Raw genomic sequence first — 22,214 nt, 5'->3', positions numbered from 1 at the left:
TGTTTTGTTCGCTACTATATTCTCCATGCCTAGAACGAGTCCTGGACCTTTGTAGGCATGGAATATTTGATGAAAGAAACTTTCAAATAACTGATAAATTAGCCATCCATTTCAAATGTAAGGAGGGGTTATGGATGAAGCGAATGTATTATACTGTATTTAAAACTGGATGTTGCTTTATTTTTATTGCAAGAAATTAAATCTACAAATTACATTTCTGTTATAAGTGTATTTTTAAAAGGATAACTGCTTAAATAAGACCATGGAACGTGATCATTAGTTTCGTCTGTGAACATGATGGCTGACATGAGCTCCCAGCAAACTTCTGTTCATAGTCCCACTTAACTGATTAGATTTGGGAGCAAAGGTAGAAGCATAAACAAATAATTTATTAACGTACATAACACAATAGTAAGGTGAGCACTTTAGTATATACTTGGCTTCTAATTCAGCAGGCACATGAGGGTCACCTGGGAGCTTTTAAAACACATTCTTGGGCTCTAATCCCAGAGATTTTAATGTAATAGACCTGGAGAGGTACCTGGGTTGTGTATTTTGGCAAAATCTCCACCAAGTATGCACACCAATTGAGAACTACTGCTTGAATCCACTGAATTATTCATATTGTTATGACTTTGTCAAAACCCATAATGCCAAGATTAAGAATTAGGTGACGTCACTGGAGTAGTGTTTCTCTAGACACGGACTGTGGCCACCTGCAGGTGTTGATGTAAATGAAGATTCTTTGGACATATCAGATTTTCTAGAGCCCCAGAAATCTGCATTGTAATGAACTCCCAAAGGACTCTGATGTCCCTAGGGTTTAAGTACTATGGCATGCACCCCTCAGCAATTTCCATTCTAAAATGGGTCATCTCCTCCTTCCTTTGTGGCCCCCATCCCTGGCCTAGCCGTGGGTGGGGCTCCTTGAAGCTGACCAACCTTGCTGGCTTCATACCACCTACAGAAGTGTTTACCCATACACTTCCCCGAGAATCTCTGCAGTTGCTTTAATTACAAAACAACTAAAATGAAATTGTCAGCTTCATACTCACAAAGGGGAGTATGTGCTGGGCTGTTTCATTCTCCTAGAGATTTCATGTTAATTCAGTATGCTGCAATTCAGTTCTACCCAGGGCAAATCAGGCCCCTCTACAGGAACTGTGTAAGAAGATAATGAGCCAATAATATGAAACAAAAAGAGAATAGCAATAGACATGTTACAAACTGACAACTACAATAGTTGCTACTTTTCTCATTATATCAAAAGTGAGTTGAACTATGAGTATGGACAAACTGGAACCACTAAGAATTTAGTGAGGGTGTTTCTGCATTCCTCAGGAAGAGACTACTAGCTTTATTCTTTATACGAGCAATAGGGTATTTCCTCTTTCCTAAAAATGACCAACCTTTTATTTATGTGGTCATTCCAGGAGATGAATTTTGAAAAGGAAGAGAGGGTACATATACATGACATCATATAAAAAGAGGAGAAGTGGCAACGGGGTAACTGAGAATCTGGGACAGTCTGCATCTGTCCAAACTTTTCGTCCTGACCTGATGAAACCATGAACCAAATGTGCTGCAGCCTGGCTATGTCACATTCCCAGCTGTGGGAAAACTTTACAGGTTAGGACTCTAGATGACCAATCTGCAGAAAGGGAGCTCGTTGCAGCAGGGCCACTTACAGAGGAAGAGCTACACCTGCTTGTGGACCTTGCAAAGGGATGAACTACACAAGAGGGGCCAGCCTGAATGTTATGAATCTGAGCCCGGAGTGCCAAAGCGATGGGGGTCTGGGATCTGTTCTGCATTGTCACTGAGACCTCCTGTGGAAAACATCTGCCAGCCACTCTGTGTGGCTAGCCGTAAGCTGCCGAAAGAAACATTTGGAGTCATCTACTGTTCAAGAATGACATGGAAGGACAGATTTTAGACAGGCTGGGTCTGCTAAAGATGACATTTTCAGGAAGAGTGGCAATTAGTCACCTGTCAAATGGCTGTAGCAAAGGCTGGATGGTGGCCTAACACCATAGAGGAGGGGAGACGACAAGTTTTCCTGTGATCTCTTGTGAAAAAAACAACCGTTTGGGTGACAGATAGTGTGGAGGATAATGACTGAGGAGGACTGAGTCCTCCCACTGTGTTCAGCACGAGCCAGTTCTGTCTGATCGAGGCCTACGATTCAGAAGGGGACCTTCAGAAGGCTCTAATTCTAAAGGATTGGAAGAGGGTAAAAATTAGGAATGATTAAGCTGGCAAAGGGGATATCTAAGTGACTGAAGTAAAAAAAAACTGTTCATCCACAATAGAAAGATATTTAATAAGTACAGGAGCACATTAATAGATAAAGCGTGGGGAAAAATGAGGCTAGGCATATGCAGCAGAAGAGGCCTGGGGGTCACTGCGGACCGCAGGCTGAGTACATCTGCAACGCTGAGCTACTTAACAGGATGCTAGCAAGATGACTATGAATGTTATCATTTTATTAGGCAGAGCTGAGAAGAGTCTCATGTCCAGGTTTCACATCTAAAAAGAACTTAAAACAGCAAAAAAAAAAAAAAAAAAAAATGGAGAGGCAAAAATATGATTACAGTATCAATCACATAAAGATAGAGGAGCTCAGGGAGATACATGTTTGTTGAGGAAAGAGTAGCTAGATAACTGCATTAAGGTTGGTGATGCGGAACTTAAAAAAAGAACTGACAGAAAACCTTTTGTCTTCAAGAACATTTACAATTTGTAATACACTCGATAGCCATTTTTTTATTCTCAACAAACACACACAAAAACACCATTTAATTAACGGGCCAGGTGTTATTAGATTATAGATTAGGGACAAGTTTGGTGAAATGGCATAACTGCCCAAAGGCCACACGGCTGGTCAATAGTAGAACTGAGACTTGGACCCGAATCTCAGGATCCAAATCTATTTTCCCTATTTTTGTCTCTCAACTTGCTTGGAAGTGGAGGACTGTTACAGTTTCTTTTTTAAAAATTGTTTTCAAGTGGCCTCTTGTTGATATCTATAAATTTTATAATTTTAGACTTCAAAAATCTTATTCATGTTTAGAGAAGATTCAGCTAAAAAAAAAAACCCATCTATTCTCTCTTAATTATATATTTAAGCTGCAGCTAGAGGAATTTCAAATAGATGGCTATGGGACAAAGTTATGAACAGGTCTTAAGTTGTGGCATCTCTCTTTTTGAGATTATTTCCCTCACCTTGCCTCCCCTTTTAAGCAATTGGATAAATTCTCATCTTGGTAGGATGGTTTAAATATGACAAGGAATGGACTCTGTCCTTTCAGAATCCCTTTGCTCTTATGACTTAATGGCATCTAGAGAATCTGGGCTTTCCATATCAACTGAATAAGTGGATTAGTTGCATCAAAGAACAAAGTAATAATAAATGTTGGTGAGCTCTGTATCAAGCAATTTGACATTTTGGCCTGACAGAGGTCTCATTTGCTCAATGTTCACTTGAAATTTCAACCACGGTGGTTCTGTTTTTCAGTCTTTGAGGTTGGCTGGACATCACAAAAGTTCTGAATAAAATAATCACCCACTCCCATAAGCTGGACAATCACCTGGAGTTCTGCTGCAGAAAAGCAAAACAGAACCCTGAATGTTCGCTGCGTGCGACACCACAGAGCAGAAGTCATCAATTCAAATGATCCAGAAATGTATGGCAGGTCGAGCCCAGCACATGTTGAGAAGGACTTGGGCTTGTCATTTTAGAGCCTACGCTTTCAAATTCTGAAATAGCCCATAGCCTTTAGAAAAATAATATTCTCACCTTAAGACAAAAATATAGATGAGAGGCAATTAATTGTTAGCAATTAAAAAAATTTCGGGAAAAAACAACAAGAGAAATGCTAAAGGTAAAGACAATGGAATAATTTCTAAACAAAGAACGAAGGCAAAGGCATAATTTTCACATACATAGAATGACAAAGAGGGCAGAGAATAAAATTTAACCACCCCAGCTCTAACACACGCAGAGGCACAGATACTTCAGTGCGCTAGAGCAGCCCAAGGCATGCCTTCGTGTTCATGTAAACGAAATATAAGAAGCCCTTCTTTACCTCTCCTCTCAAGAAGCATACAGCTTTTCTGGCATCAATAGTTACCTTATTAGGTCAACCAGAAAAAGCACATTCATGAAATTGAACTGTACTGACAACTGTGGGCAGGCATTTCTCCTGGTCTTTAATTAACCCCTGTAGTGAATATCATACACTAACCAACTTATATCCAGATTTGATTGATATCTGCATATAAGCTTTATGACATCCCTCCTCGTTACGTTTTGCAGATTAAAAAAGTCTTATATAGCAATGACTTTATTAAAAATTCATGCTGTACAAGGATTTCATGTATATATTCTCATACATACACCTATACATAAAAGCACTACAGCTCTGTGCAAATATTGATACTTCTATACTCCTATTGATACTCCTTTGACATGTAATAGTAGTTTGTTTTCTAGAGGAGTTAGGAGTTGAAGATCTATGCTATTTTTAAAAAGGTTTGTTAGAGACTCTGAATCATCATGCAAAAAGTGGGAACATTAAGGAAGAAGTTATTCCTATTTGTTCATCAAAATATATTGAGCAACTATCTCCTATGCTCAGGTGGCACACACTATGCAAAGGTGCTGAGACGACATACCAGGTGAGAAATCCTCTTGAACTGGATGGCAGTAAAGATGTATAAGTGATCACAGAAGTGGGTACAGGGCTCGGAAGGGCCTACTCCCCAGAGAAGGAAGGCAGTAGAAGGGCTGGCTAATGAGGGTGTACAGGCCAGGTCAGGATGTTGCAGAAGACATGTGTATGTGCAAGTATGAGGCGGGGTTCTTAGCTTTACACTGTATTCTCTTAAATCTAGTTCTGACATTGGCAACATCATTGGGTACCAGGACTAGAGAGCACCGCACAAACTGGCATTGTCTCCTGCCAAGGTCAGAACTCTTAAGAAACAAAATGAACCCAGCTTCTGAGAGTATATTAAAATCAGAATTATCTTCACCTCTCCTATGCTCACCATGATCATTGTTTTTGAGTGATTCATTTTAAGACCGGAAAGTAAAACAGCCATTACAAAAAATAAAATAAAATCTCAGGGTCCCTAACTTTCCAAGCTTCAAAGAACACACACACACACACACACACACACACACACACACACACACACACACTCTCTCTCTCTCTCTCTCTCTCTCTCTCTCTCTCTCTCTCTCATTCATTCATTCATTCTAGGGAGCAACACTTTAGAGTAATTAATAGACTTTTTAATTATAGAAAGTTATCAGTGTATACGGCTTCTTTAAATGACATTCGAATATAACAACTCTATGTAATTACCAACCTACATTAATGCAGTTCTCATGGGGTGCCACACACACACAAAAAAAACCTGCACAATCATCAACAGGGAGCCCGGAGGACAGAGGGTGTAGGAACACAGCCCAGGCAGAAATACACAGTGGAACTTAATCACTGTAATTTAGATTTTGTCACCAAGTCCCAGGTACAAGCTCTTGTATGCACTGTCAAGAGATCGCCACATTAATTGCTGTTCCTGTCTTCTGAGGACACAAACACTCTAATTTGCAGTGATTTTAGTTTCTAGCAATGCGCACTTGGTGGCTAAGTCTCCCTTTCCTCTAGAATAGGAAGGTTGCTAAAGCTCTGATTATCCAGCTCACTCTGCCAAGATCAAAAGACTGAAGTCACAAAGCATCCCCATTTACCAGAGTCAAGAAACAAATGTGACTCAACTTACCAGTGGGTGGGAAGCCCTGCCAGTCTCCCTGAAAGGCCACATTCTTCTCTTCTCTAGCAAGTTTGACTTTCAACAGAAGAGTTATTTCTACATGATGATTTAAATAATTTCTGCATGGTCAGTTTGAAGCAGAAAATTTGGATGATCCTTTGAGGTCTTCGGGCAGCTCATCAGCACATTCTGGTAGTGCAATCCCAGGTGCCTACTTTTCAGTGGGGACTTTGTAGATCCCCCGGGATTTGTCAGATCTGTTAGATGGCATGGTTGATGTTTCCTGCTTTGGCTTCAGAGGACCAGCTCTTTTCGACCTTACTCCATGGTGATGCCATTCTAGACAAGACTCCTATAACTATAATTGACTTTCTTCTACCATCAAATTAGGCCAGAAAAATATCCCCAGATAAAAACATCATTCTTAAAACAAAGAACGGAAAACCAAAGAAACAAGAGAAACCACAGAGAAACTACTTTGAATTCCAAAATGTTCTAAGTCAATGCATGGGCTATAGTTAATAGAACGACGGGGTGTGCCTAAAACAGCAAGTGTCATGATTCTGTGTCATGTGATTCTATATTTGTATTATATTATTATGATATTTGATGTCCAGTTTTCTGTTTTACTTTTCCAACCACTCCCTTAGCCCACCTGATCACAAACGTTCTATTTCCAGAATTGTAGAAAGGTCCCTGGATGCCCGGTACTCAAAAATACTGAGTCTACTTTGTCAATTTCCTTTTCGCTTGGGGGCATGTAGTTTCCAGACCTATTGCAATAATTTTTTTTACTGCAACGGGAGTGGTAAATCAAGGCATAAAATGCTTCATTTCATAGGGCCAACCTGTTCTTTTAAAAGATGAGGAGCTCAAGAATCTTATCAGTAACAATACAGACGCAATGAGAGAACTGAATATTTAACTGGTCAAGTTAAACCAATCCAAATTAAATGGAGGATGTCCTCTATCACGAAGGTTATCTGGGGTTTACTGACAGGTTTTGTGCCCGGCTTCCCATTAGAAAAGTAAAACTAAATTCAGCTTCTCTGTTATTTTTCTTTGGGGCATAATAATAAAATAGGCTCAGAGGACAGCAAGGTTAGATGCCATCATACAAGCTGATCAATGATTGACAACAAAAAGTAAAAGGAGAAACTACCACAGAGAACAACAGGCCCCAAAAGACAGTGATGGAGTGTTTCCTTCAAAAGGAAGAATCTTGTCATACTTTGGGTTTTAGGTTCAAATCCAAAAAAGGAAATAAAACATAGTATTTATTTTGCCTTTCCAAGGATACAAGGAGAATGTGTGCTTTTCTTTTTTGAAAGGTAGATGACATGTCTAATTTTAGCTACCCTTTTCTGTTGGAAACCCCCCACCCTCCACACATCGCCGTCAGGAGCCGATTATTGAAAAAAAAATTACCATGCAAACACTGGGTGATGTTCTCTGATACAGAGGCAGTGTAAAGGATGCGTTCAGCATTGTAAATAACGCCATGTTAGCCTGAGCAAACACCCCTTCCTTCTAAAAATATGGTCAAGTCTTCTTATGTCTTCAAAAGACTGTTCCATTCTACTTTCTCTATCACTAGCTGAAAGCCAAAATTACAAAATTCTCCTAATTCTGGTATGCAGTTAGGAAATATTTACAAAATTAAATATAACTTTACAAAGTCTAAAATCTTTGTTAATTTTTCTCATATTTAAAATAATGCATTAGGATTAGAGGAAAAAAGTATTTTGGTGGCAAATAAAAAGCATTACATATATAAAAATAAAATAACTGTCACTGCATGAAAACCCCCTTTCTTTATACACCGTTGAGCAAAATACAGTTGGATGAGGCTGGAAACTCAATTCAGGGCTGGGCTGGCGGGGGAGAAGCAGAAGGAAGGGTGGTTACCTTGTGTGGGAAGCAGCATCGTTTATACTGAAAGTGCTGTTCTCCCGTGTCAGAGGGTTGGACCCGGCCTGGCTCTTGCTGTGGATATCCAAGCTCAGGGAAGATTCTGTTTTCCGGTCCATGCCGTGGCTCTCTGTGTCTAAAGTCCGATCGACCATGGAGATCACTTCACTGGAACTATGCCACAGGGGTGCCACTTTCTCCTTGCCTGGCCCCGAGCGAGGAGACGACGTGGCAGCCCCCAGAGAGGCCGTGCTGCCGTGGCTGGGGCCATAGGAGGTGGTGTCAATGCCACTGTCAGCAGAGGTGCCTTGCAGATAGTTGTAGCTGTTGAGTTCGGATTCTGTGCGGTCCCCATCGTACCACTTCTCGTCACTGTGGGCACTCGATGCGTTGCTGGAGAGGGTATTGCTGCTGGAGTGGCTCGAGTAGTGGCTATCAGACTGCAAGGGAAGCAGGTTGTACTCAGTACAGGTTCTGCTCCTTGAACATCAGGAAAAACACATGGCAGAATGGCCCTCTGGCTTGTGTCTAGTCATGGGGTTCGTTCTCATGGCACAAAAATCCTGATGATGACAAACCAAAGAAAGATGGGAGGTGCCTGGAAAAACCCATTCAGAAGTGTCCACGGCAGAGAACACTGGAAACTTTTTTTTTTTAGAATCCATTTTCATTATTTGACTTATGCTAAAGTATCAATACTATTATGACAATTTTAATCAGAAAAAAATCTAAACTGTCATTAGGCTCTAATACCTTAATCAAAAAATAGAAAGAAAAGACTTCCAAAGGGCTTACAATTAGAAAAGCCCTATTTTGCTCAGAGTAAGTAGAAAGCAGAAGATAAGGCTTATTCCTAAAGAGATCCCCGTTTTTGTCCCCAATTAGCATCTATTTAGGACACAGCTTTCTAAAGAGTGCTTAAAGGTATAATTTATATAGAGGTGCCAAGTCAATTCAATGGGGGTAAAATAGTCTTTTCAACAATCAGTACTGGGACAACTGGATATCCACATGCAAAAAAGAATGAAGTTGGATCCTTACCACGTAGAAAAATAAACTCAAAAGGATCAAAGACCTAAATGTAAGAGCTAAAATTATTAAACTCTTAGAGAAAACATAAGTATACATCTTCACAATTATGGATTATGCAATGGTTTCTTAGGACATCAAAAGCACATACACAAAAAGAAAAAAGTAGATAAATTGGACTTCATCGAAATTAAAAAATGGGCAAAGGATTTTAAATGGCCATTTCTCCAAAGAAGATAAACAAATGGTCAACAAGCCCATGAAAAGAGACTCAATATCTTCAGTCACAAAGGAAATGCAAATCAAAACCAAATGAGACAGCATTTCGCACACACGCTAAGATGGCTATAATCAAAAGGACAGATAATGATAGTTAGCATTGTTGGTGGGAATGTAAAATGGGGCAGGCTGCTGTGGGAAAAGTTATAATTCCATTTTCAGTATCTACTCAAGAGAAATGAAAACGTATGTTTACATAAAAACTTCCACATTAATGTTTATAGCAGCATTATTCATAATGGCTCCAAAACAGAAACAATGCAAATGTCCATCAACTGATAAATGAATAAAGAAAAGTGGTACATTTATGCAATGGAATATTATTCGGTCATAAAAAAAATGAAGTACTAATACCTGCTATGACATGGATAAGTGAAAGAAGCCAGACACAAAAGGCCACATGTTATATGATTCCATTCATATGAAAAGTCCCAAATGTACACATCGATAGAAACAGAAAGTAGATTAGTGGTTGCGAAGAGCTTGGAGAGGCAGGAAGAGGCATGGTGATTGCCTGAGGATAGAGGGTTTTTTTTGAGGGGTGATAAAAATGTTCTAGAGTTAGATCCTGGTGCTGGTTGCACAATTCTGTGAATATAGTAAAACCACAAAATTGTATACTTTAAATGAAGTGAATGTTATAGTATGTGAATCATATCTCAATTAATAAACTATGAACAGAACCTTTTCTACACAGTGGCTTACTGAGGACATTTTACAGTTTGCCAAAGAAATAAGATTTCAAAAGATTCCTGAATAATAATTTAAATTAGATAAAGGCAGAAAGTCCAGACACTTGGTGGAGTTTAAGAGAAAAGAGGAGGAACTCTGTGTGTGTGGGCAGGGGGGGTGGGGGGGGCGGGCGGTGAGGGTATGGGCAAGAGGAGGACACTTAAATTTCACCTCAAAGTGAAACATAAAGATCTCTTCTCCTTAAACAAGAACCAGTTCCAGTTACTTTACTGGTGCTACCTCTAGTTTTCCTCAGCAACTTTCGCATTATAAGGTCTTTGCTTACTTTTAATGTTTGTAGGGCCGAACTTCCTTAGCCTGTGCCACAGAACTTGGTAGCCCCCAGCCACATGTGGCTACTGAGCACTTTCAATGCAGCTAATCCGAACTGAGAAGTGCTGCTAGAGAGTGAAGTACACAACAGATTTCTACAGACATATTACGGGAACCGCATTTGTCATTTTTAATTTTCTAGTGGCCAAGTTTTAAAAAGTAAAAAGAGACAGGTGAAAATAATTTTAAGAATATATTTTCTCTAATCCAATCTATTCGAAATGTTATTTTACCACGTAATCAATACAAAAATTGTTAATGAAGGAAGGGAAACGACAAGATCGACTGGGGCGATCTATCCCTTCCAGGCAGAAGAGTGACGACGTCACGTTTGCCCTGTAAACCTCTCTCCACGCAGCCTGTGTGTGTGTGTGTGGGGGGGGGGGTCTACCATGCACGGGCACGTATTCTCTCTCGCTGTTTTTAGCTTCTATATTCATTTCACTAGAGCAAAACTTACAAGAGCACTCTCACTGAAAGTTCTCTGAGCATCTTATACATTAGTAAATATAAAATACAATGTTTCCTCATCCAGTATTTCCTTATCCTATAGAACGATGAAAATATAAATACACATTCCAGTGAATAGACAGACCAAAGAAATCAGCTGCATTTAAAGAGGGAGGAAATGATAACCTCCATTCCTGGTTCTGCCTGTAGGTGCTAAGGACTTGTGTATGCCTACGGTGACAGGACAAACATGGAAGATAAGAGAAGCAGCAGGGGGAGTTGTCGAGAAGCTGTGCGTCCACCTGACTGATGCTCCAACCACATCTCATGCTTGCAACTGTGTAAGCAAATGAAATCCATTTCTAACACATTTCTATTCCTAATGTTATAGGACTGTTTGTGATTGGATGACACTGCCTTCTATCCAGATCAGTGGAGGTGGCAGGTGTGTATCAAAGAGGAATTTCAATTTATTTCAAAGCAACCTTAGGGCCCTTGGCAGCAGAAATTCCAGGGCCATGCCAGCAAATGCCTGCCTCCTGCCAGGATGACTTCCACCACATGGAAGAGAGAGCAGAGCAGATCTGCACATTGTAAGGAAGGTACATTGCTAGGAATCTATCATTTTTATTATTTTACGGTTAACTTACATGCCCTTGTTTGTTCGGAGACAAATGAACCACTGGATCCTGCCGCATTAACCTCCCACTGGGGCTCTCTCGGAAAGCTGGCAGCACCTTTGATACTGCTGGGAGATGACACGTTGGCTCTGGAATACAGCACAGGACATTATGGCGCAGGCACTAAACAGATCCAAGCACATGTTGACAAATGAAAACAGCTTGCCACTGCATCTCTTAGTTCACTGACCAGCAAACTCTGAATTTCAGCAATAAGCTCGTTGAGAGTTTGCGAAATAGACAGCATGTCAGAAACTAAGTAGCTGATGGGTAAAGCTTGCAGCTGGTGACCATGTGTCATGTCATACACATTAGCATAAGCAAGTACCACCAAACCAAAGGCCATGAACAAGGAAGGCAACGAAGTTAGGAATTAACTTTTGGTTTGGGAGGAAAGACTAGAAGATATGGATTGAACTTATGAAATTCATTTATTGCAAAGTGTGGCTAACCTCACTTGGTCTACATTACCTAGACAGGCATGGATGCAATCACATGTTACTTACCATGACACTTTGGAAATATTTTACCTGTATATTCATGCTGCCCGAGGAAAAAAGAATTGAAATCCTGAGGTCCTCTATAACTGTAAGCTAAGCACAACAGAAAAGACACATAGCAACTAGTTTACTTAAGCAATTGCTTCCTTTTGGACTCCAAGCTGGTGTTCATGACAGGGTTCCAAAGGTGAAAGGTAAGCGATTTTGCTTCTCTAACACTCCTAGAACTAACAGCAACAATTCTGGACTTCTGCAACACTATTCCTAACACGTAAAGGATGGGGCAACATACTCTCAACCATTTCCAAAAGCAGAGAGGCAGAAAAAAGGAACATCCACCGAGATGTGTGAGCCAACTAAGCAAGCTAGACTCCTCACCTCCACTGGGGAACCAGCTGCTAACACACTGATGTACCAAACACAGGTCCTGGTAACAAATAAGAATCTCCACAACATTTTCAATAAGTGACCTGAACATCATTAGAGAATTTTGTTCTTACAAATTGGGTATATAAAGATCAGACTTTTACACACTAAATATAGTGCACTGAGTTATGAGAATATACAATTTTTCTTTTCAATTTCTCCCTAGCTTGGTTTACACCAACGAGGTGCCAGATTCCTTCTGATGTGCCAATTAGAAAAGGCTGAATTAGTCTTCTGGGATGCTGGAATGTAAAAAATTAATAATATTAATAATATCCTACTATTCGAAGAATTTTAGATAAAGAAAGGCCACTAGTTGGTTAAAAAAAAAAAGGCTTCTCTGGCAGGCTCTAGGGGTATCTTACTAAAAGAATGAATGAACGCGTTGAAAAAATTTATCAATATTAATTTCGGAGTCTTATCTATTAAAAGTGGGATGCCACTAAACTAAAGGGGATACAAGAAAAAAGACTAGAGAGAAGTTTATGCGAAAGAATAAATATGAGTCTAGGAGGCACCTTATAATTACCCTTTCTAGTCCCAAATACCTTTTCATTCCCCATATGACTTCACATGAGTAGGAAGTGTGATACTGAACTCTGCACAAAGGGCTTGCTGGCAGCTTTGTTCAAAGCCTGCACTAGAAGCCAAAAAAAGCTGCTGAAGTTATGCTGAAGAAGGGATCCTTTGCACATGTGTGGTTACCATCTCAACAGTATCAAAACATATGGGATTAAAAACATTCTGTCAAGAGCAGAACAGCAGATCAGAATATACTCAGGTTTTCTGTGCTAGGGTGGGTGGGATGAGAGTGGGGAATGACAGATGGCTTCACTAACAAGGCACATCTCACTGAAGATACTGGAACAAAGCCTATCTTCAGAACCTAGGAATTACATTTCTCTTTCTCACCTGCTGTCTTAGCTTAATACATCTCCATTCTCTTCTATGTTCACGGTTAGTACATTTACATGGCAGAGTCATTAAAAGAGAAGCCAAACGCATTTGCAGAGAAGATAAAAAGATGGGCCTTTGTCTTAAAAAGTTTATCTTTTTCAGACCGGAAATTTACTTCTTTTTTTTCCCACAAGGATGTGTAATGCTACCAAAGATAAGATAAAGGAAAAAACGCCTAACAGTCTAGATTCAAGACCCTGATGTATCAAATGTGTTGATACTAAATCCCTGATGCTACCATGTTGAAACTTAATCTTGTTTCACGGCAAAACTTTAAGGTATCGACCTATAGTGCCACTGTAGAAAACAGCATATATAGAAAGAAAGGGCTATGTGCCAGAAATCCAAATGAAGGCTCTCTAATGCAAATCTGCCCCATCCAGCTGTTTTATCTTGTTAAGGCATGTCCTTAGCTGACAGCTTAATAGCAGAGGGGAGAAAAGCATATAAGGAAGGAAAGAGATCCTAACCAAGCTACATGTGTGACTAAACAATAATTGTATCTCTTTCCCACTTTGTACATCTTTTTTTTTTTTTAAACTAGACAATAAATACCAACAAATTTCAAAGGGCACTTAGAAGAGGCAAAAATGAACAGATAAACAAGATGGCAGGAGATACTTAGGACACATGCTTTGTAGTCTGGCATCTTAATCTCGGTCCTGAAAATAATTCCTATGTCCTAATTTTAAATTTAGGGTCACTTAGGATTCCTTGACTTTTCTCTCGGGTCTTAGTTGTTGCTTTCACTGATATAAAATCTAACCGAGACTTAATTCTCATTCACATTTATTAACCAAGCTGTATTATATAACAGAATGCTTTGATAACATCATCAAGAGGTGGACAAAGTCACCTTGGTGTAAAAACAACTTGCTTCTTGTAGAAATTTAGTTACTTACCCATCTGGTCGGCAATGCTATCCTCACTTCTTTGCCAGCTGGGTGTGGATTTTCCGCTGCCAACAATATCGGACTGGGTGTTTTGCCTGTCCATGGAGGCTGGGGATCTGCGGCTTACTCCGAACCTGTGGTGATTTCCCCAAACAAGGGCAAAGACGCCATCAGAAACCTCGCCCAGAGGGGAAGCCAGTCCTGGGTGTAGTGAAATAAACTCTAATGACAGGTACTACTAGTTTCGCTTACGTGTCTGTACCTGTGTACTCATCCTTGTGAATGTGGACCGGGTGCTTGAACTGTGTGTCTTATGGTCAAAATACTCTGTTCAGAAAGGTATGTAGGCTAAGTATGTAAACAGGAAACAAGGCCAGGGAACATTAGGACCGAGCTAACCTAAGATATAGAGTAAGAAACCAGAATCTTCTAGCCCGTGTGTATCCGAGCTCAGACTGTCTCTCACAGCCAAAGGAAACATTTCATTGTCTTAATGTTCCATGTGTATCTTCTGATTGGTACATACAAGGGGTTTCTCTTGGTAATCTGCTAAATCACTAAGTTATTCATTCTTGGAACAAGTATTTTCTGAGCACTTGCTCTAAGGTCTGAAAGACACAGATTGCTATCACGTACATTACATAGGGACCACTTTCAATATGTATAAATTTGAAATTGCTTTCGGGAAGGGCAATTTAGAAGTAGGTAATCTGGCAAAGATAAAGGCAAACATGTATTGCTGGAAAGAATATTTAGCTATTTAATGCATCAGTTTTATTTTTCCCTGTGTAGAATAATAATATATGTTTAATTAAAGCATGTGCCTTCATTAGCAGTACCAGCAGAATAAATCCTGACTGAGTCCAGGAAAAAAAAGGGCCAGAGTATAAAATTCAAACGTTCGTGTAGAAATTTACAAATCTGTATATGGTTACTAATGAATTTATAAGTAATCTATACAATAAAAGACTAAACAGGTGGATGCATAAATTGATGGATGCATATGAAAGATGCCTTATTTGCTACAAACTGATAAATACGTGTGGGATATTAGAAAGAGCAGATTAGGGAGAGGAAGACAAGGTTCAAGTTCCGGTTCCCCCACCCCAAGTCACCAAGTTTGTAAAATGGCACTTCCATTGCATGAATCTAGGTAGAAAACTCTATAGGAAAGCAGTTGCAAAGCAGGGAAATCTATATTTCAGTAAAATCACACTGCAACACCTCCCTAGTTGCTTTTGCACAAAGGACAATTGTTTACAACTGACCTTTGCCATTTTCTCCCTAAGTAGGCTCCTTGTTTAGTTTAGAACAGTGAATATCCTCGAACTGAATTCTAATTTTGCTTTTACTTTTTGGTAGCAGTGCAAACTAAAGACAACTTTTGAAACCTCTGAATCTAAAGCTGAACAATTTTCTGGCGCTCTCATTTAAAATAAATAATAAAATGAGGCTGTCTTTAAATTCTGCCTTGAAAACTCCCTCGCCCAATGGAGTTTCCATTTCGGTTCTCACATACAGCCCTCATTTACTGCGTGCCAGGGCACCAGGGGCCCTAAGATCCTGTCCCTGAGAAGCTCAGACAAAACCTGTTCTAACTTTACATTGTGCCTCTTTTTGAAGAGCTTAATTGTGCCTTTGTCTGGAGGAACACTTAACAGTTTAAGAGTCACAGTTCAGACTGAAGGAGTTTTTAAGTAACCATTTGGCTGACAGTTGAAATACATTTCGTGACCGAGAACTCTGCCTCAGGGGCCAGTCCACTGCTTTCCGGAGCAGGCTGATGGCTTTGAAATATCTCCCTCATAATGGGCGAGAAACTTCTTCGCCATAACCGCCATTTACTGGTCTCAGTTGCCCTCACAGACAAGTTTAATCCCTCGTCTAAGAGTGCTGGAAGAAGGCTATGGTGGCCTCCCCTCCCCCACAATTCTCATCTTCAGGTTGTATGACCTCAGTTATGTCTCTCACACCACGATCTCTAAACTCTCCTCCTTTACCCAGGCTGTCGCCCACTCTGGACGTGCCCTGCCTCGTCAACGTTCCTCAAAGTGTGTGGCCCAAAAGTAAATCTCCAAGGACGGCAGATTAGACCCTATATCTTTTCAATAATGTTTTTTTTATAATTACCTTTCATTCCCATCGAACTTATGCAGGTGCCTTTTTGTCGCTCATTCAAGTGGAGCCGGCATGGTTAACCACCCTATTAAATTGCACCTCTCAACTAATTTGGACAGTCTCAGTATCTTCTCACCAGGGAGTGGGCAGGCACACAAACCCATGCAGACACTGAGCCCACTGGGCTGGAAAGAGGACTGCAAAGGAGCAGATTACATCTATGGACAATGACTGTGTACTGACCTATTGTTATGATCTCACGCTTTTAAGTTTTGTAAAATTTAACATTAATAAGTTTGCAGCAGACTACATACATTTCTGCTTTACTGTCAACTTGTACATATCTACCTGCTTCTACTGGGTTAAGTTGTGGAGCAGAGATAACTTTTTCCCCTTGGTAAGGGTAACTTTAAGATCAAACCTGGCCCATAAGCAACACAGGTGATCAGACAGTGAACCAGTGCCTCTTGCATCATACAGGCAAAAACTGCTTGGGATCTAGAGGTAAACACTGTATTGTAGGGGTTCAGAACGAGTCACCCTGAGGTGTGCCTCTGTGGTATGTGGATTAATTTTGAGCTAAAGGCAACCAAGACTCTTTGGGCTCAAGAGGAACTTCTCCCCCATCCTTGACTAACTAGAAGAACTTAAATTAGGGGCCTTGCCCATAATAAGAGGTTATTGGAGATGACTTTTCGTGGTCGATCTACAGGACAGGACAAACTTGTAATTACCGAACATCTGTTCATTTTATCATCCTGCAAATGAACTTCCTCCCCACTGAAGCCCCAAGGTGCCTTACCTCATCCTTAGCTCAGAATGTCATAAGAGCCTCATTTTCCCTTTATGTCTCTGAACCTCTTATGCATGTGGGGTCTCTGACTCTCTTGTGTATGTGGTGTTCCCAAACGTATGCATGTAATTAAATTTGGTTAGTTTCTCTGCCTCATGTAGCTCAAACCGGTGAAAGAGCCTTGAAAAGTAGAGGAAAGTTTCTTTTTCCCCACAGCAGCAGTCCCAAACTTTTTTGGCACCAGGGACTGAAGCTCCTATGAGAATCTAATGCCTGATTATCTGATTATCTGAGGTGGATCTGAGGCGGTGATGCTAGTGCTGGGGAGTGGCTGCAAATACAGATGAAGCTTCGCTGGCTCGCCCGCTAATCACCTCTTGTTGTGAGGCCTGGTTCCTAACAGGCCGCGGCCTGAGGGTTAGGGACCCCTCTCCACAGTATTGTCGTTATCTTGTAAAATATTATCCCATGTTAAAAAGGATATTATACAGTATGGTGAATAGTCACTGGGTAACATCACGAACAATGGGGAAAACCCTCAATACCACATCAGTTTAAATAATTACCACCACATTAAAAAAAACTGCACATGGGGGCACTAGAACCATGTTTCTAATATTAACATTCACGACACATTAATGTTTCAACTTACATTTTTGGTATACATTTAAAGTATATCACAGTTGGAAGAACACAATGATTTTTTGTTATTGTTAGCTCATTATATTTTATTGCTATACAAACACTAAAGTTGCAGTGAATTCTTATTTTTGAAGTCAAACCAGGCCATTTAAAATCTACTAATTAGAATAAGAAATAATTAGTTGGGCTTGTAGTGTGGAATAATAATACTTATAAAACCTTTTGCAGAAACTCATGAATATGAGCTAAAGTTGTTTTTCTAACTATCACTGAAGTAATTAAAATAAGATATGTGCATTTTAGATATGCTACGAAGGGAATCCTGGGGGAGATACTGAGGACGGGAGCATGTTTTATAGTGGTTTTATTACCCACTTTCTGCTAACATAAACATTCAGCAATAACAACAAAGAAATGATACTTAATAGCTATACAAACCAACAAAACACTATTGGATAAAAAACACCCACTAAGAAGGTATTTTTAGTAAGCATGATTATTCTGTAACATAGTAAAATCTCAAGAAAGTAAACAAATTGTGTGTGTATTTGGTAAATATATATTTGGGAAATACTTAGAAAGGAAATATCAGATTTTGTAAACTCCTTACATTTGATCTTCGGATGGTTTCAAGCACTTTGTTAAGTTCTCCAAGAGAGACATCCCAGCAGGAAGTCACTGACGGTTCCTTTTCTTTTCCTCTGGGCAAAGATGGCTTGTGTGTGCCATGTAATGTTTTGCTGCTAATTACTTTCCAGCTTCAGACATACCAATTAATTTTTTTCCCTTTTAGTCACCTCTAAAATCATGTACATTTAGCCTTTTACTTTGTAAGTCTTGTCAGAAGCAAATAGTTACTTTGGGATGTTTAATGTTTTCAAAAAAGATAAAAAACAAAACCAACCCAGAGGCTGAAATCACAGACGACTTTTAAAGTGTAAAAAAAATTAATTTTAAGCATTGGCTGTGATGATCATTTCCCCTACTTTAACAGCAAAATGAACTCCAACCAGTGAAAGCAAAATACTACTGAGTTCGCTTTGGAGGAAATATGAAGAAGTGACAAAATCTGTGCTATGAAACTAGATAGTATATATCATGAAGAAGTGGATGTAATGTGATTTCTCTGCCACTGAGTCCATAGAGACTAGAGAATGATATGCATCCTAAGAAGTGGTTTGAACCAGTCATTAAAACATTTTTCTGAAATATCAACCTATTTTCTCTTTTGCTCTTTTGTAAATCGATTAAGGCTGGCTGAATGGAAATGACTTTACATGTCTGAATTACAGATGAAACACAGCAGTACCAACTGGGACCACATATGATGGGTAAACCGCATACCTACCCTTCAGGCATGGATTTCTGCCTGTAAGTGCCCCCACCAGAGCCAGTCTCGCTGGATGAAGACAGGTTGCTGGGGGAGTTACGACACTGCTGAGATCTTGCTAGAGCCATGGAGGAGACCGTCACGTAGATGTCCGAACCAGGAGACAGCCTGTAGGTACAAACCAAAAATATGAAGTCAACGATTCAAAGGGAAAATCCTAAGGCATCTATGATGGATGATATCACAAAATGTGACAAAGACAGCGACTTCATGGAAATGGTGAAAATGAAGCCAGCTGGAAGCATGCAAAAGAAACGTCCCCTAAAACTACTCCCTAACGAAACAGTTGGAAAAGTGCCTTGAAGGGGGTGGGGTGGGCGTCAAAAATTAACGGGGCGGGCAGGGAGGGGGAACATACATGTTTCCAAAAGCTGCCAGAATTCAATGGGCTCAACTGCTTATGCAGTTTCTTAGTGTGGCAGTGTAAAGGGTTATTGAAACCCAGTGACATTAACACAGCAATTAATTCCAATTTCTCACACTGATTCTCCCAGAGTTTATGACCATAGTGAGACTGGTATGTTCTTTGTACGCTTCTTTGTTTTCTAATTTTATTACTCAGAGTCTGGAATGAATAGTCAGATTTTGTTATTTAGTATTTATGAATTTGGTTGATAGTAGCATCACCACATAAAAATCTTCATGAAAAAAAAATGTCTAGAACTGCAGTTGTTGAATTTATTTGGAATTAGTGAATTTATATAATATCACAGTAGAGGTGTGCTCCGCACAGCCATCTAATAGATCTGTTTCTAAAGTTATGGATCCTTCGCCCTGATGACTGGCTCTTGAGACAGAGACCAAAGGTTTGCAGTCAGGACAGACATATATTCCCGCACCCCATCCCCTCCCCCCCAACCTCCTCTGCTTTAGTAGGCAATGAGGTAACCACTGGAATATCAATGTGATGCTGACCACTGTGATGAGCTGTAAACTAAACTTTAATAACAATGGCCTTTTATTTCAGAAGTGAATGCTGGCACACATCATTTGCCTGCTGTAACAGGGCAGGTCACTCCCTTTTATAGTTGAGGAAGTGCAATCGAAGTCATTCATTTAATAAGTCCGGCGTCTTCATTCTAAGTCCACTGCAGTCTATGTTAAACTATTACTGTCCCCTAGAGAAGGCTGCATTTTCTTTCCTTAACAGGATAGTCTGCAATGAGTCTGCATGGTCAGACGATTTTGCAGGTACCGGTCTCATACTCAAGCCAAAGCTCCGAAGCCTGGAGACAGAACCTGATTCGCTATAATATGGCAGGCTCCTACAGTGAACCTATGATCATTCTGTAGTGGGGCAGGATGGGGTTTCAGGTACAGGACGCTGACAGAAGGGAAAACAGAATCACAATGAGAAGCTTTTCTAATAGAAAGAGAATAAGGACAAATACTTAAAAGTATGACTCCCAAATCCATCTATGCCCAAAGGACAGAGCTGACTTGGGAGCCAGAGCTCTGTCCTCAGCAATAAACCTGTTGTCCCCAGCTGTCTCCTAGATCTCTCTATGGAATACCCTCGTCAGCAACTCGAATCACATCTGCTAAAAACTAAATGATTTTTTCCCATTTTCCCACTCCCATACCCCAAACCCGTCCCTCCTATATTTGCTATTCTAAGTTAAATATTTTGAAGCCATTCTCCCTGTCACCCACCCTTTCCTCATCTTCTATAGTCAACTTGTCTAATTAAGTTCAACTATTTACTGAGCACAGACTAAGCGTTAGGCATCCCGGGTACTAGTCTTGAAAAGACAAACAAGATAACTGGTCTCCAACCTGATGACTGTCCTTTAAGCTCCCCCATCACCAGCCTGGGTCAGTACAACAGTGTTCTAACTGGTCTTCGGACTTCCAGGCTCTCTCCACCCCATACCTTCAATTCCCCCTACCACCCTGAATCATCTGACTGCTAACAGCCTCTCCACAGCTTCCCTTTGCCTATAGGATAGAAGATCAAATCCCTGCCTCCCTCTTCTAGGCCTTGGACCATCTCATCCAAGACTATCCTCATCTCCATGCTCTTTAGCTGCCTCCATGTACCCTACAACCTGGTCGTATTCCGTGTCTTCCAGTTCTCAGACTTGCCCATCATATTCATACCTCTTCTCATCTTGTCCCCCGCTTTTCACTCACATAAAATTCGTTTTCTCCAACACCTAATTCCAACATCATACCTCTGAATTCACAGATGAATTAGAACCTTTTCAAGTCCCCCAGCAGTCTGTCCTTTGCACCATTATAGCACATCTCACAGAATGGTTAGTTTTACATGTGTCTCTCTCCCCAACTAGATTCTGTCCTTCAGGGGCAGGACTGAGCCTTATGTATCTTTACATGTCTGGCTGCTTGAAGGAGAATCCCCAACAGCAGTATAGAAAATGAAGAACACTAGGTGCAGGATAAGGGCTCGCAGTTACATCAGGTGTCCCAACCCAGAAGTTTTCAACCATGGAGGGTTATATCAGTTGAAAAACAGTTGGTTACTAATTTTAAAATAAAGCGCCAAATTTGTGAATAATTTACTAAAGATAATCATGACACATTCAAAGGTAATACACTTTCTTAAATGCAAGGAAAGGGGATGATGGAATTATACACAGACACCCTTGTGCATATCATCAATCTGACACATAATGGTGTGAGAACTCAATGGCAATGCCGACTCAACATAGTGTGAGAAGGGGCAAATAAGGAGACCTAGGATGCTAGACCATGGACAACGTGATGAGACAGAGTTCCTAAGGTCCCCTTGTTAACATCACCATCAGGTTACTACTTCACGGATTCAGAGAAACTCGGGCTAACCATGCAGCTGGCATCCTCATCAGGATGTCAGACTCGAAAAGGGGCATGGGAGGGGCACTGTAGTGGGGTCACAGACTAGAGGGGTCATTGAACAATGGCTATTCCCTACTTTGGGTAATGTGCTTTGATAAGAGAAAGATCAAGACATTTATCTGGGCACCATAAAATGGACGTCTCTTTATTCTTTTCCATTAAAACATCTCCCAAATATCACGCTATTTATTCTGGAACCATTGGAAGGGGACTGGGGTGGGAGAGGAATGGGAGGAGTAGAGTACAAAGGAAAAAAAACTAGGTAAGGATAAAGGAAAGACACAAACCCAAATGGAAGAAGAGTTTGGCTTCTACATGCACCTAATACAGAGAAATGTAAATATGGTTTCATTTTGTAGCTGCTTTGATTTTCTTACTGCAAAGAGGAGGAGGTATTACAGAAATATGGGGCCGGGAGAGACGGCAGAAGAAGGTTACTACGGTTGGGGCCTGATAATT

The 22,214-nt window shown here is 40.4% G+C and overlaps 1 protein-coding gene across 15 annotated transcripts in view; it reads right to left on the bottom strand.

Annotated features, from left to right (window-relative positions):
• The window catches only part of SIPA1L1 (signal induced proliferation associated 1 like 1), a 321,896-nt gene that overhangs the window by 27,756 nt on the left and 271,926 nt on the right, over window positions 1-22,214 (bottom strand). For 13 of the 15 annotated variants that reach the window (XM_039883686.1, XM_039883681.1, XM_039883680.1 and 10 more), the window contains 5 exons: window positions 18,876-19,025; window positions 13,984-14,108; window positions 11,729-11,791; window positions 11,169-11,287; window positions 7,693-8,135 (listed from right to left, as the gene is read on the bottom strand). In XM_039883686.1, coding sequence (XP_039739620.1) covers window positions 7,693-8,135; window positions 11,169-11,287; window positions 11,729-11,791; window positions 13,984-14,108; window positions 18,876-19,025 — 900 coding nt within the window. The remainder of the gene's footprint in view (window positions 1-7,692; window positions 8,136-11,168; window positions 11,288-11,728; window positions 11,792-13,983; window positions 14,109-18,875; window positions 19,026-22,214) is intronic. The other 2 variants (XM_039883693.1, XM_039883694.1) reach the window with 1 other exon arrangement.

The sequence above is a fragment of the Pteropus medius genome, unplaced genomic scaffold (genome assembly GCF_902729225.1).
Source record: "Pteropus medius unplaced genomic scaffold, Ma_sr-lr_union100, whole genome shotgun sequence".
In the NCBI taxonomy this organism is placed as follows: domain Eukaryota; kingdom Metazoa; phylum Chordata; class Mammalia; order Chiroptera; family Pteropodidae; genus Pteropus; species Pteropus medius.
This window is presented reverse-complemented; position numbering and strand designations above follow the sequence as displayed.